A 15,321-nucleotide genomic window follows, 5' to 3' on the forward strand; every position below is an offset into this window, starting at 1 on the left:
GCCCTCCACCACTCACCTGGCTTCACTTCCTCCTCCCTCACCTTCTTATTCTGACTTCTTCCTCCCTCCTTTCTTGTCTTAATGAAGTTTCTCAGCCCGAAACAGTTGACTGTTTATTCTTTTCCATAGATGCTGCTTGACCTGCTGAGTTCCTCCAGAATTTTGTTTGTGTTGTTCTGATAAAAGTTCCTGGACCTGAAATACAGATACTGCACAACCTACAGTGGGTGGACATATTTTGTTTTTTTTAGATTTTGAGCATGTGCATTTTTAAAAAAAATTCTGAAAATATCCCCTCCAGTTCCTTGAAATGATCAAATCCAATTCATGAGCTCATTGGCTACTAAGTTACATGCTAGCTATTCAACATTCTCCCTATTTTTTTTATAGCTGCACAGACCAACCATTGCTCTGAGCAGGAAGTTTTTACACAGCCTAAAAACTGCACAACACTTTAAATTTTTTTGTAATATGCATACTATGAATATTTAGAATGAAAATTGAAACAATCACATGCTTTTGATTTTATGTATTAATTGACAGGTATAATGAATTACAGTACAATAAAATAAAATATTTTGACTAGATGACATAGGCCTTCAGTGGGCAGGTGGTTTATTGACAAAGAGTTACCAACTTCCATTCCGTGTTTATTGCTACAATTTGTAACAGTGTTATAACTTAAAACACTGACAATGTAAATACGTGAAGCTCTAAAATGTTTCATAGTAAAGATTGTAGTACATTTATTGTTTAGAAAGCTTATGTATTATATTCATTAACACATAATTACTTAGATCATATTTCACAATTATATTAACATAGATTTCAAAGTTATATTAACATTATATCAGAAAAGTTCCACTGTGAGGCAACAAAAGGTCTGTGCACAGAAGTGTTTGAGTTGCAGTGTGGCCATGTACCCGTGCAGATTAGAGGAAACAGTGTGTCCTAGCCAGGAACCATCTAATATAATGAAGATGTGCATAGAAATCAATACATGCCAGACCAGCTGGCATTGCATTCTACAAAAACTCCATTTATTTTAAAAGATTAAATGAATAACATAGAGCAATATCCTACTTTAGCACAGAATCTGCTTGCACTGCATGCAAGATCACAACAGCTTGCTGCATAATTTTTCTCATTATCTTGCCGTGATTCATTTACTAATTACATGATGTGTCCTCTGCTTATTGGACTTTTGCCAATGGAACATATTTGTTCCTGTGTACAATGAGTCAAGACCCTTCGTAATCTGAACACCAGATTACACAATTGGGAGTGAATTCCTGATCAACATGATCTGCAGAGTCAGATACAGTTTGTGGCCTTGTTTGAATAGAATCATTAACTTGCATGCAAAAGGTAAGGTTCTCCCCTTCTTTATTTTAATTAATATTAATGCTTTAAATTAACTTACATCTACTAAATGTTTTAATGAAATATACTAACCTTTAATATTTCGCTTTATAAATAATTTATAACATTATTCAATTATTTACATATACTTGAATTATATTTTTGTTTCTGATTAACAGATATATTTAGAACAATTAAAAAGTTCCCTGACCCTACAAACTGTCAAAATGTCGTCATGGGATTCTGGGGTTGAGCTTCAGGATTCAGTACCTGAAGGCCATTTGCTGCTTATACTTTGCTGTGCTTCGTAGTGTGACTGTTGCATGACTTCAAGGCCATCACTAACCATGGCCACAAAAGATTAAGGTCAGTCATAGGAATTACAAAGAACATCCTCAAGGCTGTTGGATTAGGGTGTGGAATTGTTACTTTCTTTGTATTTTTTCATGTAGTTCGATATTTTCTATGTTTATTGTATTTGTGTATAATCACCTATATATGTGTGTACTTGTAGAGTGTATTTTTCAGTAATTGCAGTACATTTGTTTCTCTGTTTTTTCTAGAAGCTTCTTAGTTTTCTGTAGTAGCTGTCGTGCCACTTGAATTTAACTGTTTTATAGGCTAATTTTTATCAGTGGACTTTTTGTTATCTCTAGCATGAGACAGTCACAACTCTTTTTTTATCTTTGTTTTTGTTTGTTCTGGTAACACTTAATAAAACAGCCGAAAGCAACAAGTTTTTGCCTCATTCCTGACTCTGGATCAAAAACACCAGGATCTGATTGGATCCAGTTGATCCATTCAGTTTTTAAAGATTTTGTTTTGTATTTTTAATGTTACTGCAACGGTATTACATCTCCTAGATACCTATGAATATGTGACAGCTTCTGGCTGAACAAAATGGATGTGTTAAATTCTTTTGTGTTGCTGTCACTGAAATCCATTGGCTCAGAAATTTACATACCCATGAGCAAAATCAGAGACTGACTGAAAAAAAGCCACAAGAAAGATCGCTGAAGCACTTTACTTTTTCGTACTTCAGATATGTTGCCTAAGGGGCTATTGCACATAATATCCCCGCTCTGCACACACAGGTGCAGTTTCGAATGAAATCCCACAACTTACATAAATCTTCAAAAAAAAACTTAATTGACTTATAAGGAAATCAAAGCACAGGTAAAATGTTGGGTGAGTCAATGGCTTAATTACTTTGTTATATAGAACTCTAAGCAAACTCACAGAAACTTAAACTACTTATTCTGAGTTAATACTTACTATATACATGCCAACATTAGTTTTAATATCATTAAAGAGACACTGTTTGATATCATGATCGTGTATATCGTGGTATAAAACATGCATTCTGTTCATGTATAAATTAAATTGCACTGAAATAGAAATTACTGAGCTGAATCCACAGATCAGTAATTATTGGGGTAACTGCTAGGACTTACTGTTCCAATAAAAAAACAGCCAGATTTGGCAGACTCATTAAACCAACCGCCTTCTGATTGCCACTTGCTGAGAACTCCAATAGCCCACTGTACCATTGTGTCACTCCTTTAAAGTGGTGGACAGCACACCCCATTAATGAATCGAGTTCTTACAACACAGCTGGATGGATAAATGGTGTGATCCCAGCCTTTACCAACGTCCTGACTCACTCTGGGATTCCATAGATGATTGAAGTGAATTTGGCGAACTTTGTTCGTATAATCATTAGTGCAAAATTCCAGTTAATATTTTGGGCAACAGATTAAATCAAGGCAGAAGATGGCATTTTTTAAGATGATTAAGATGGAGCCCCTGGTGAACTTTCTCGACTTTTTGTGGGTTGGGAGAGTGATTGTGAGCTCACATCCACCCCAAATAGATACATAGCCAAAGACAACATGAAGGGTTTACCTGTGTAAGAAAGGAAGTGACATCTTTCTGTGATCTTGCCATGTGAAGATGCTGCATTGGTTAGCCTGGGATTTAGCTGGTTCATTATTGGACAAAAATAGTGAATGTTGTGACTACAATTCTTGCAAATTTCTGGCAAACATTCAATTGGATGATAAGTCTATCCAGATTATTTTCTCCTTGAATTGGCCAACATTGGTTTACCATACAATAATGTGCAGGTTACATGTGACTTGAATTGTTTACATGGGCTAGCTATATGTTGGCATGATTTTTGCAAGACAGGGAGCATTTCCATTGTCATTGATGGATAGATTTTATTTGTGCAAAATAAACATACGCCTGCAACTATGTGCCTATTTTTTTCTAATGACTAATTAATGTCAGCAACCAAAACAAGAGCACTTGGGCATCATCACGGATGAGGCAGAAATGCAACAGTGTGTATATGCTGTCAAATTACCTTCATTCAGCATATAGACCATCACCATACCCTCTGCCATCTGGTATCTGAATGGTGTATGAATGCTACCTACCTCACAATCTTTGCTCTCTTTCTGCTATATATTTCTTATTGTAATTTACTGTGTATTTTATGTATTGCACTGTACTGCTGCCGCAAAACAACAAATTTCACAATGTATGCCAGTGATACTAAATCTGATTCTGATTCAGAAACTGGAGTTCAAGCAATCTTTTCTAATAATCAATATTTTAAATAGGCAATATTGGAGAAACGTCTGAAACTAAAAAAGAATTTGGCAGAAATAGGAAAAGCTTCATGCCAGTACATGACCAAATTCAACGGACTTGATTAAAAAATAGGGAAGTGTTTTTAACCTGGAACAACTAAAAGTGACTACTCTTTATAATTAGGATACTGCAAGAGCTTTAAGACAAACATACATTAATTGCTGGTGAATATGGAGCAGTATGGTTAGACCAAATCTGTTTAAACTAGGTTTTAGCATTGTCCATTTTATTTTTTTTTAAAGTCCAGCAGAGGCAAAGTCCCCTTCACCATTGAGCACATCTTCAAGGAGCACTGCCACAAAGCAGCGTCCATCAAGGATCCCCACCATCCAGGCCTTGCTCCTTTCTTGCTGCTGCCATCGAGAAGGAGGTGCAGGAGCCTTAGCGCCCACATACCAGGTTCATGAACAGTTATTACCGTGCAAGTATTAGGCTCCTGAACCATAAAACCATAAGATATAGGAGCAGAATTAGACCATTCAACCCATCGACTCTACTCCATCATTCCACCATGGCCGATCCCTGATCCCACTCAACCTCATATACCTGCTCTCTCACCATATCCTTTGATGTCCTGACTGACCAGGAAATGATCAACTTCCATCTTATATATATACGCAAAGACTTGGCCTCCAGCCCTGCAGTCTTGGTAGAGCATTCCACAGATTTACTACTCTCTGGCTAAAAAAAAACCTGCTTACTTCTGTTCTAAAGGGTCATCCCTCAATTTTGAGACTGTGCCCTCTAGTTCTGGATACCCCTACCATAGGAAGCATCCACTCCACACACCTTATCTAGTCCTTTCAACATTCGGTCCTTTCAACCAGTGTGGATAATTTCACTCACCTCAACTCTGAACTGATTCTACAACCTAGGAACTTACTTTCAAGGGTTCTACAACTCATTTTCTCAGTATTATTTATTTACTTATTTTTTATTTGAACATTGGTTATCAGCCTTTATTTGTGTGTAGTTTTTCATTGATTCTTTTGTATTTCTTTGTTTTCCTGTGAATTCCTGCAAGAAAATGAATCTTGTGATATACATACTTAGATAAAAAATTTACTTTGAAATAAACATTTTTTTCTCTTTACAAGCCTATTGAGTGAAAGGTGGTCATTTAGGGGAAACCTGTTTGTTGCTGCTTTGGGAATGAAGTCCAGGAGTGGGGCAGGTGTACCCAGGAATGGCACTGGAGCATGGCCAGGTGCAGGAGAAGGGGTACAGAGCAAACCACTGTAGGTGCCTGCCAAATGAACACCAGTCATCAGTCATTCCTTTCACCAGGGAAGGAAGGGGGGCAGTTGTTTTAGAGCTAGAGATAAAGAGTTCAGGGAGGAAGGGGAGGGGGTGGGGAAGAGAGGATGTAAATGGCCAGCTGAAAGAAAACAGTGGGATGAGGGGAGAATTAAACATTAAAGATGGGAGGGAGGAGGACAGAGGACAAGGGGGACACTGGAATCCAGGGATGGTGAGGACAGAGGATGAAAAGGGTCAACATAAAGTTGGATGGCAGAGTTGGAGGTGACAAGGATGAGGCAGTAAGCAAGGGCATTGGTGTCTGAGTCTGTGTGCGCTTGTGCTTGTGTGTGTAAGTATGTTGATGATAATCTTGTCTGGTCCCTCTTTGGTCAAGAAAGCACAGCAGCATCTACACTTTCTGAGGAGAGTGAGCAAGTGAACTCCTCCCCCCACCATCTTAATCAATTTTTACAGGAGCACCATTGTAGGTAACCTGACCAGCTGCCACACCCAATGGCATTGAAATCGCAAGTCCCTACAAAGTATTGTGCAGGCTGCTGAGGCGGTTGCATGTAATAAATTTGAACTTGAACTACAGCAGATCCTCATCTCCAGTCATCTTAGACCCCTTGCCTATAGATCAAGGCCTCACTCTGTCAAAGCCATATGGAATTGGAATGCAACATTCACTCCATATTAAATAAGGCAACAAGCAGGCAACATCTTCTCTGCTATATGAACTTCAGGACTCTCACAAATAGTCCAAATATTGATAAATCTGATCATCACTCCAGTGTCATGATCCTGGATTTCTGACACTTTGAAACTGATATCACCTCTCTGAATGAGATACAACCGACAGGAGATGGCAACCTCAACGAAAAAATCCAAACCAGATGAAGATGTTTTTTATATAGTTTGGAATCTCAGTCACTCCCTTTATTGGTTAACTGAACATCACTCTAACATTGAACCAGCACACTATATTCTTCAGTACTAAAGCAGTGGTAAAAGGAGGAGTCTTACATTGACCTTAAAGAAATCTCAGCCTAGATCCCAGAGGAGACAAACTGATTCTCCTGGACATATTCAAATTAAAGCTGGGTAAAGTCACAGTTATAGGGTATGATTGGCAAGAAGGGAGAAGGGAAAGCTAACTAAATTGATTTTTCCTGACATAATTCTTGGAGCCTGTTTGATTTATAACTTCTTGTTCTGGCAGAGAAAGACAAGCAGTACACCTCATCATTACACCCTGATCTGAATACTGGTGCTTGTTGGGTAATATCATCATCTAAGCAAGAGAGCACAAGGATGTTTAGATAACACCCAAGCCATGACAGCTACTGAAGACAGATACCCAGACCTAAAACTAGAATTTTGTAATTACTTTTAAAGTGTCAGTTTGAAATTTAAACTGACCCTCTAAAAGGTGAATCATTGAAAAATGACAAGTGAAACAAAGACATGAGACCTGCTGAACTAAAAAAGATTTTGGGCAAATAATTTTGCTCGTGCAACTTTATAATTGACCTCGAGAAGATTGTTGAGAGTATCTTGAATTAATTCATTGATACTCCTGACAGTGCTTGGCTCCGTGTTTGAATGGTGGCAAGTTTTGTTGAATGTGTCATGGGAATTTCTATTTTTATTTGAGAAATTGCAAATGCAATTGAAGATTGCGCACTCTTGTATACAGAGAAAGGTGATACCCTGGACATCGATGATCGAAGATGCTGTGATGGTAAAGCCATCAAACGTGAAAGAAAAATGGTTTGCTTCTCTCTTGCTAGAAAGTCATGTCTGGGCACATTTCTGCCACTTACCAGCCCAGATCTGAATGTTGCATGGGTCTTGCTGCACATAGACACGAGATACTTTATTTGCTGAGGAACCACAAATAAAATTGATGGTGGAACTCAGCAGTCAGGCAGCATCTACAGAGGAGAATAAGCAGTCAGTGTTTCAGGCTGAGGCCCTTCGTCGGGACTGGAAAGGAAGGCAGAAGAAGCCAGAAGAAGAGGGTGGGGAGAGGGGAAGGAGTACAAGCTGGTAGATGATAGGTGAGACCAGGTGAGAGGGTGGGTGGGTGGGTGGGGAAGGGAGAATGAAGGAAGAAGCTGGGAGGTGATGGGTGGAAGAGATAAAAGGTGAAGAAGAAGGAATCTGATAGAGCATAGTGGACTATGGGAGAAAGGGAAGTGAGGACAGATGGAGATGATGGACAGGTGAGGAGAAGAGAAGGGGTGAAAGGGGAGCCAGAATGAGGTGTGGAAAGCCTTTCTCCCCAGCTGGTTTCACCTAACACCAGCCCGTTTATATTCCTTCCCCTCTCCTCCCCCACCATCTTATTCTAGTTTCTTCTGCCATTTCTGTCCTGATGATGGGGTCTTGGCCTGAAACGTCGACTACTTATTCCCCTCCATAAATGCTGCTTGACCTGCTGGGTTCTTCCAGCATTTTGTGTGTTGCTCTGGATTTCCAGCAGCTGCAGAACTCGTGTTTGGAATTGATTGATGTGTGATCACGTCCCCACTTGACTTTCAGTGAACAAGCAGCTGTAGATGGCTGGGCCAGGGCAATGCCCCATAGAATTCCTGCAGTGAAGTCCCCGCGCTCTGTTGATAGACTTTCTACAAATACAAACATATTCGTTTGCATTATGTACGACTCCAGCCTGTGGGGATTTTCCTTTGATTCTCACCGACTTCAGGTTTACCACCACTCTTTGACCAAATACTGCTTTGTTGTCAAGCGCGGTCATTAACGCGAGGAGAACAGGAATAGCGGATGCATGGGAATATGGTTAAAAATGTATCTTGGGACTAAGTCCTGAAGCCACCAATGCATCACTATTGTAGGAGAATCCGCGTCTGCAATTCATCACCACTTCTCAATGGCATTTATTTCACGGATAGTCCTTTAAAAATAAGTTCAAAGTATCCAGCACAATAATCCTCGACACTGGACTAGACAATACAATGGCTCTCCCAGTACAGGGCACAATTCCTGACAACTAGTTCAAATCCAGATTCAATATTTGACCAATCAACTGTTTCAGGGGCGGGTTTGGGTCTCTCTTTCCTCTCTTTCTCTCTCTCGCTGGTTCGGAACGTGTTGATTTCAGACCCACTGTGGAAACACGTGGCGCTGTTGAGACTGAGGCAGACCTAGCACGTTCTTCTCTTTCTACCTCTGAGTGACTCATTCACGGGTTATTTATAGCCATCGTCGCCGTTTCGGTCCGAGCTTTCAGCAATAGTAGTGAGAATGGAGACGGTGGAGCGCTGGAAAATGTGTTTGTGTCTTTTTGTTGCGGTGATTTTCACTTCTCTCGGTAGGAACAGCCACAATTGTTTATTGGTAGATCGTTTTTAACAAGCTTGTCATTCGAATACTGACGTTGTAAATTGTTTCTTTTACTTAACCTTTTAATTCTAATCAGATGTCGTGTTCAGTTCATTTTCTTTGTATGCAGCCGTTCAAAATGCTTGGGATCAGGAGATTAATGCCAGTGACCCTTTAGCTTTTCCTTTGTAAGTAATAGTTCCGACTGCAACTTTCCAAGAAATGCATTTTTCAATCTGCGGCAGGGCTGGGGCAGTTTTTTTTTCCATCTGTTTCGTGGGTATGACTAGATTGTTTGCTGTATCTTTAACGGTACAACTTAGTATATTTTCAAATCCGTGTCTGTTGTAAGAATTCCAATTGAGCCGTGTAGACATTTTATGATGCCCTCCAGAAATCTTTCTGATCGAATTTTTACACGGGATGTTTTGAAATATGTCTTTGGGAACAGTCTTTGCGTTTGTTGTATTGATTGGGAAGTTGAAGTGATTGCGACCTTCCACTAGCTGAAAGTGAACTCCATAAATAAGCAGTTGTTGCCGTTTTGCTAGTAGAGTGTCAATTCGCATCGCACATATAAACTTCTCCCACTTTCTTTTTGGGAAGGGTGATGGATGTCCTGATCACTGGGCCTATGAGTACCGCAGTTCCGGACACTTTATAAAATGTAAAGCCCCACGTTTGGCTTCATTGGTGTTCCACGGGCCTTTGCTCTTAAGATCAGGAAAAGTTTCATTTTCTACATTAAAATCCGTTTCATCTCAGTGTATCGGACCCTGAGATGGCAAGGGTAAACTGCTTAAAATAGTTTTAAAACCAACATGGGAAAAATGCAACTCGCTTTGCATTCCCGGGAAATTTAGGAGGAGCTTCAGAGACTAACAGCAGCATTTGAGCAAGTATAATATTGCAGCCACGTTCGATATCCATGGCCACTTAATCGACTCAATGTTGCAAAAAATATGGACATCAAAGTTGCTGGAAATCTGAAATTTTAAAAAAACGCAGTTGAAATGATTCAGTGGGTCAGTCAGTATCTGTGGAAAGAGAAACCGGATACTGACAAAGGGTCGTTGACCTGAACCCTTTATCTCTGTTTCCACAGATACTGCCTGACCTGCTAAAAGTTTCCAGCATTTTCTGTTGAAGTCATCTGGTTGGATAGGATTCTGTTAAGACATGAACATATAATTCAGACTGATATTTAATGGTTACTGCCTACAACTGTCTGATCTAGAAGTGAGAAGGTCCCAGTACTGCAGATACTGGATCTTGTAGGAAAAGAGCAGCAAGTATTTTTGGGAATGGTTCCATAAAACATAGGAGCAGAATTAGGCCATTTGGTCTTTCAAACCTGCTCTGCCATTTAATCCTGCCCCCCCCCAGCCCCACTCCCCAGCTTTCTCCCTGTAACTTTGCTACCGTGACCAGTCAAGAACCTATCAAGCTCTGCCTTAAATACACCCAGCAATCTGGCCTCCATGGCTGCATGTGGCAACAAATTCCTCAAATTCACCACCCTTGACTAAAGAAATTTCTCTGAATCTATGTTTTAAATGGATGCCCCTCTATCCTGAGGCTTTGACCTCTTTTCCTAGACTCTCCCACCATGGGAAACATCCTTTCCACATCTACTCTGTCTAGCCCTTCCAATATTCAAAACTTTTCAATGAGATCCCACCCCCCCCCCATCCTTCTGAATTCCAGCAAGTACAGGCCCAGAGCAGTCAAATGTTTCCAAATGATAACCTTTTCATTCCTGGAATCATCTTTGTGAACCTCCTTGAACCCTCTTCAATACCAGCACATCTTTTCTAAGGTAAGGAGCCCAAAACTGTTCACAATACTCCAGGTGAGACCTCTCCAGTACCTTATAAAGCCTCAGCATCTCTTCCTTGCTCTTAATATTCTAGACCTCTTGAAATGAATGCTAACATTGCATTTGCCTTCCTCGCCACCTGCAAGTTAACCTTTAAGGTGTTCTGCACAAGGACTCCCAAGTCACTTTGCATCTCAGATTTTTGGATTTTCTCCCCATTTAGAAAATAGTCTGCACATTTATTTCCACTACCAAAGTGCATGACCATGCACTTTCCTATATTGTATTTCATTTACCACTTTCTTGCCCATTCTCCTAATCTACCCAAGTCCTTCTGCAGCTCTGTTTTCTCAACACTACCTGCCCCTCCACCAATCTTCTTATCATCTGCAAACCTGGCAACAAAGCCATCTACTCCATCATTGATAGCATAAAAAGAAGCCGTCTCAACACTGCAGAACACCACTAGTCATTGCAGCCAAACAGACAAGGGTCCTTTTATTCCCACTCACTGCCTCCTACCAATCAGCCAATGCTCGAACCATGCCAGTAACTTCCCTGTAATACCATATGCTCTTAACTTGGTCAGCAGCCTCATGTGTGGTACCTTGTCAAAGGCCTTTGAAAAGAGTGGACGTGAGAAACAAAAAGGAAGCAATCATTTTGTCAATTTTATGGACTTTGAACTTTGAATTGGCAACCAGAGGTAGAGGAACAGATGTATAGGCAAAACAAAAGTGTAAACATAATAGGGTAGTCATTGTTGGGGATGTATTTACACCAAATTGTCTTAGTGTGACAGGCCTAGAGTGAGTAGAATTTTAAAAATGTGTTTGGGGAAGCTTTTTGAGCCAAGACATGCTTAGACCTGCTGGAGAGGGTTGACGGTAGACCTAACTTCAGCAAGTAGATTGTCAGTGAAACAGCATTTGGGGACATATTGGACAAAACTCTTGAAATGTTACTGTTGTTATGGAGGAGAGCAAGGAAAACCAAAAGTTAAGCTGAATTTGAGGGACACTGACATCAATAAGATAAGATGGGTGCAGTACAAAGTACAGTACTGGAGGAACAGCAGGTCAGGCAGCACCTATGGAGGCGAAATGGAGAGTGGACGGTTTGGGTAGAGACTCTTTAGCTGGACCACAGTAAGTTTACTTGCAGCTTTTTTCACCATGTTCATGATCAGATCGTGTCTAACAAGCCTGATAGAGTTCTTTGAGGAGGTGCCAGGCATATAGATGAGGGTAGTGCAGTGGATGTGATCTATATGGATTTTAGTAAGGCATTTGACAAGGTTCCACATGGTAGGCTTATTCAGAAAGTTATAAGGCATGGGATCCGGGGAAGTTTGGCCAGGTGGATTCAGAATTGGCTTGCCTGCAGAAGGCAGAGGGTGGTGGTGGAGGGAGTACATTCAGATTGGAGGATTGTGACTAGTGGTGTCCTACAAGGATCTGTTCTGGGAACTCTACTTTTCATGATTTTTATTAACGACCTGGATGTGGGGGTAGAAGGGTGGGTTGGCGAGTTTGCAGATGACACAAAGGTTGGTGGTGTTGTAGATAGTGTAGAGGATTGTCAAAGATTGCAGAGAGACATTGATAGGATGCAGAAGTGGGCTGAGAAGTGGCAGATGGAGTTCAACCCGGAGAAGTGTGAGGTGGTACACTTTGGAAGAACAAACTCCAAGGCAGAGTACAAAGTAAATGGCAGGATACTTGGTAGTGTGGAAGAGCAGAGGGATCTCAGGGTACATGTCCACAGATCCCTGAAAGGGTAGGGTAGTTAAGAAAGCTTATGGGGTGTTAGCTTTCAAAAGTCGAGGGATAGAGTTTAAGAGTCGCAATGTAATGATGCAGCTCTATAAAACTCTGGTTAGGCCACATTTGGAGTACTGTGTCCAGTTCTGGTCACCTCACTATAGGAAGGATGTGGAAGCATTGGAAAGGGTACAGAGGAGATTTACCAGGATGCTGCCTGGTTTAGAAAGTATGCATTATGATCAGAGATTAAGGGAGCTAGGGCTTTACTCTTTGGAGAGGAGGATGAGAGGAGACATGTACAAGATAATAAGAGGAATAGATAGTGGATAGCCAGCACCTCTTCCCCATGGCACCACTGCTCAATACAAGAGGACATGGCTTTAAGGTAAGGGGTGGGAAGTTCAAGAGGGATACTAGAGGAAGGTTTTTTACTCAGAGAGTGGTTGGTGCGTGGAATGCACTGCCTGAGTCAGTGGTGGAGGCAGATACACTAGTGAAGCTTAAGAGACTACAAGACAGGTATATGGAGGAATCTTAGGTGGGGGCTTATATGGGAGGCAGGGTTTGAGGGTCGGCACAACATTGTGGGCTGAAGGGCCTGTACTGTGCTGTACTGTTATATGTTCTAAAGATAGGATAATGAGGAAAAAAAACTACATCCAAAGGGTTAATTTGTGGTTAGAGGAGGGTATGTAGGTAAGATTTTAAGTAAATAATTCGCATCTATTTGCTTTTGAAAAGGACATTTATAGTTGGGAAATTCAGAGAAGGGCAGAGTGGTCTTCCAGAATAAATTGCATCAAAAAGGAGGAGTTGCTAGATGTCTTAAGACAGATGAATCACGAAAGCTTAATGAGAGTTATTTCAGTCTGCATGGAAGGCAAGGAAGGAAATTGCTGGGGCCCTGACAGAAATTTTCAGAGTTTCTTTGGCCACAGATGAGGTGCCAAAGACCATCAGACAGCAAGTGTTGTGGTTCCCTACTGCCCCAAGAAAGCCAGCAGGGAAAAGGCAGTTAATTACAGGCCTGTGAGTATAAGAAATTATTGGAAACAAATCTGCGCGACAGGATTAATTTTCACTTGTTCAGGTGGGAATTAATCAAGGATAGCTAGTGCAAGTTTAATCGGAGATCCTGTTTGACCAATTGGATTGAACTTTTGACTAATTGTGTAGGTAAGAATAGAATGGTTGATGTTGTCTATGTCAGACATCCCACCTCTCCCTGAAGTTCCGGGAGTCTCCCGCATATTGATAGTGGCTCCCTGATGCCCGCAAATAATATACAATATCCCAGAAATCAATTTTTTTTTGAGAGAGAGAGCACAATGGCAGAGTGTTCCAAAAAAAGAAAATATAAAACGTACGTCACCCCAGACTACACTAAGGTGTACCCCTGCCTAATAGGGGTCAAAAATAATGACAGTGTTGCTCGCTGCACTGTTTGCAACAGTGACTTTTCTATTGCCCGTGCTGGGTTAAGACTGTAAAAGACTGTTGAGGTGAGTTTAACAGGTGTCATTCGTTCATTAGCATAGCTAACGTTATTTAAACTAGCTGGCTAGCTGCTAACGAGGTACTCTATTGCAGACATCCCACCTCTCCTGGAAGTTCCGGGAGTCTCCCGCAAATTGATGGCGCTACCTCCCTGAAATGAGTTTTTGCAGGGTGGGATGTCTGCTATGGGAACTTCAGTATGACTATCAAAGACGGACAAGAGAAACTGCTCTAAAAAGGCAAGAGCACATGGGATCCAGGGTCAGTTTAGTAGATTAGTTCAAAGGTGGATTGACGGTAAGGGGCAAAGAGTGATGGTAGACTGTTGTTATTGCAGTTGGGACTCATTGACTAGTGTACTATAGGGATTAGTGCTGGGATCCTTGATGGTTGTTTCATATGCTAATGATAAAGTTGATATAAATAAAATTAATAGGGGCATGATGGAATAGATATTGCAAAACTCCTTGTAGCAGAGGTATGGACTATCATTCCGTATTGTAAATACTCAGCAGTTCAGGAATCAACTTTGTGGGGGGGCGGGGAAGAGGTATTTTAAGATTCTCTTTTTTTCTCTCAGTATGCTGAAGTAGCTTTAAGTGGTACAGAGCAACACACACAGATGCTGGAGGAGCACGGCGTAGGAAGACACTGGAATAGAAAGGTGGCGGGGGGGGGTGAAGAAGGATTATCTAGAAAGTGATAGATGAAGCCAGGTGGGTGGGAGAGGTAAAGGGCTGGAAGAGAAGGAATCTGGTAGGAGAGGACAGTGGACTGTGGGAGAAAGGGAAGGAGAGGCACATGGGGGAGGTGAAAGACAGGTGAGGAGAAGAGGTAAGAAAAGGGAAGGGTGGGAGGGAAAAACATTACCAGAAGAAGAAATTAATGTTCATGCCACGAGGTTGGAGGTTATCCAGAAAGAATATGAGGTGTTGCTCCTCCACCCTGAGATTGCACCTCCACTCCATCTGCCAAAAGCAAAATTTCCCAGCAGCCAACCATTATACTTCTTACCTCTGTTCCAACATGTTGGTCAAGGCCTGCTCTTTTGCCTCGATAGGGCCATTCTCAGGTGGAAGAGCAATACTTCGTATTCAGTCTAGGTAGCCTCCAATCTGATGGCATGAACACCGATTTCTTCTTCTGATAATTTTCCCCCTCCCCCTCCCCCACTTCTATTCCCCACTCTGGCCTCGTGCCTCTCCTCACCTGCCTAAACCTCCCCTGGTGCCCCTCCACCTTCACTTTCTCCCATGGTCTGCCCTCCTCTCCTCTGTCCTATCAGATTCCTTCTTCTCCAGCCCTTTACCTGCCCACCCACCTGGCTTCACCTGTCACCTTCCAGCTAATCCTTCTTCCTCTTCCCCCTCCCCCCCCCCGCCTTTTTATTCTGGTGTATTCCCCCTTCCTTTCCAGTCCTGAAAAAGGGTCTGGGCCTGAAATATCAACTGTTTATTCATTTCCATAGACGCTGTTTGATCAGCATTTTGTGTGTATGTTGCTGTGGATTATCTGCATCTGCAGATTATCTTTTGTGTCCAGGTGGTACATTATGAAGATGGCGAGAGACTAGAAAGTGTTGCTGTTTTAAAGGGTTCGGTCACAAATCTCAAAAAGTGCAGGTACTGC

The 15,321-nt window shown here is 41.4% G+C and overlaps 1 protein-coding gene across 2 annotated transcripts in view; it reads left to right on the top strand.

The window, feature by feature from the left end:
- The first annotated feature begins 1,708 nt into the window (after window positions 1-1,708).
- The window catches only part of LOC134354928 (mucin-2-like), a 72,416-nt gene continuing 58,803 nt past the window's right edge, over window positions 1,709-15,321 (top strand). Inside the window, exon 1 of one of the 2 annotated variants that reach the window (XM_063064430.1) lies at window positions 1,709-1,728. Coding sequence is in view for 1 of the 2 variants with exons in the window: in XM_063064429.1 (XP_062920499.1) it covers window positions 8,533-8,599 (67 nt within the window). In the remaining variant the exon portion in view is untranslated. Of the gene's footprint in view, window positions 1,729-8,388; window positions 8,600-15,321 lie in introns of those variants that run through there. The other variant, XM_063064429.1, reaches the window with a different exon arrangement.

The sequence above is a fragment of the Mobula hypostoma genome, chromosome 12 (genome assembly GCF_963921235.1).
Source record: "Mobula hypostoma chromosome 12, sMobHyp1.1, whole genome shotgun sequence".
In the NCBI taxonomy this organism is placed as follows: domain Eukaryota; kingdom Metazoa; phylum Chordata; class Chondrichthyes; order Myliobatiformes; family Myliobatidae; genus Mobula; species Mobula hypostoma.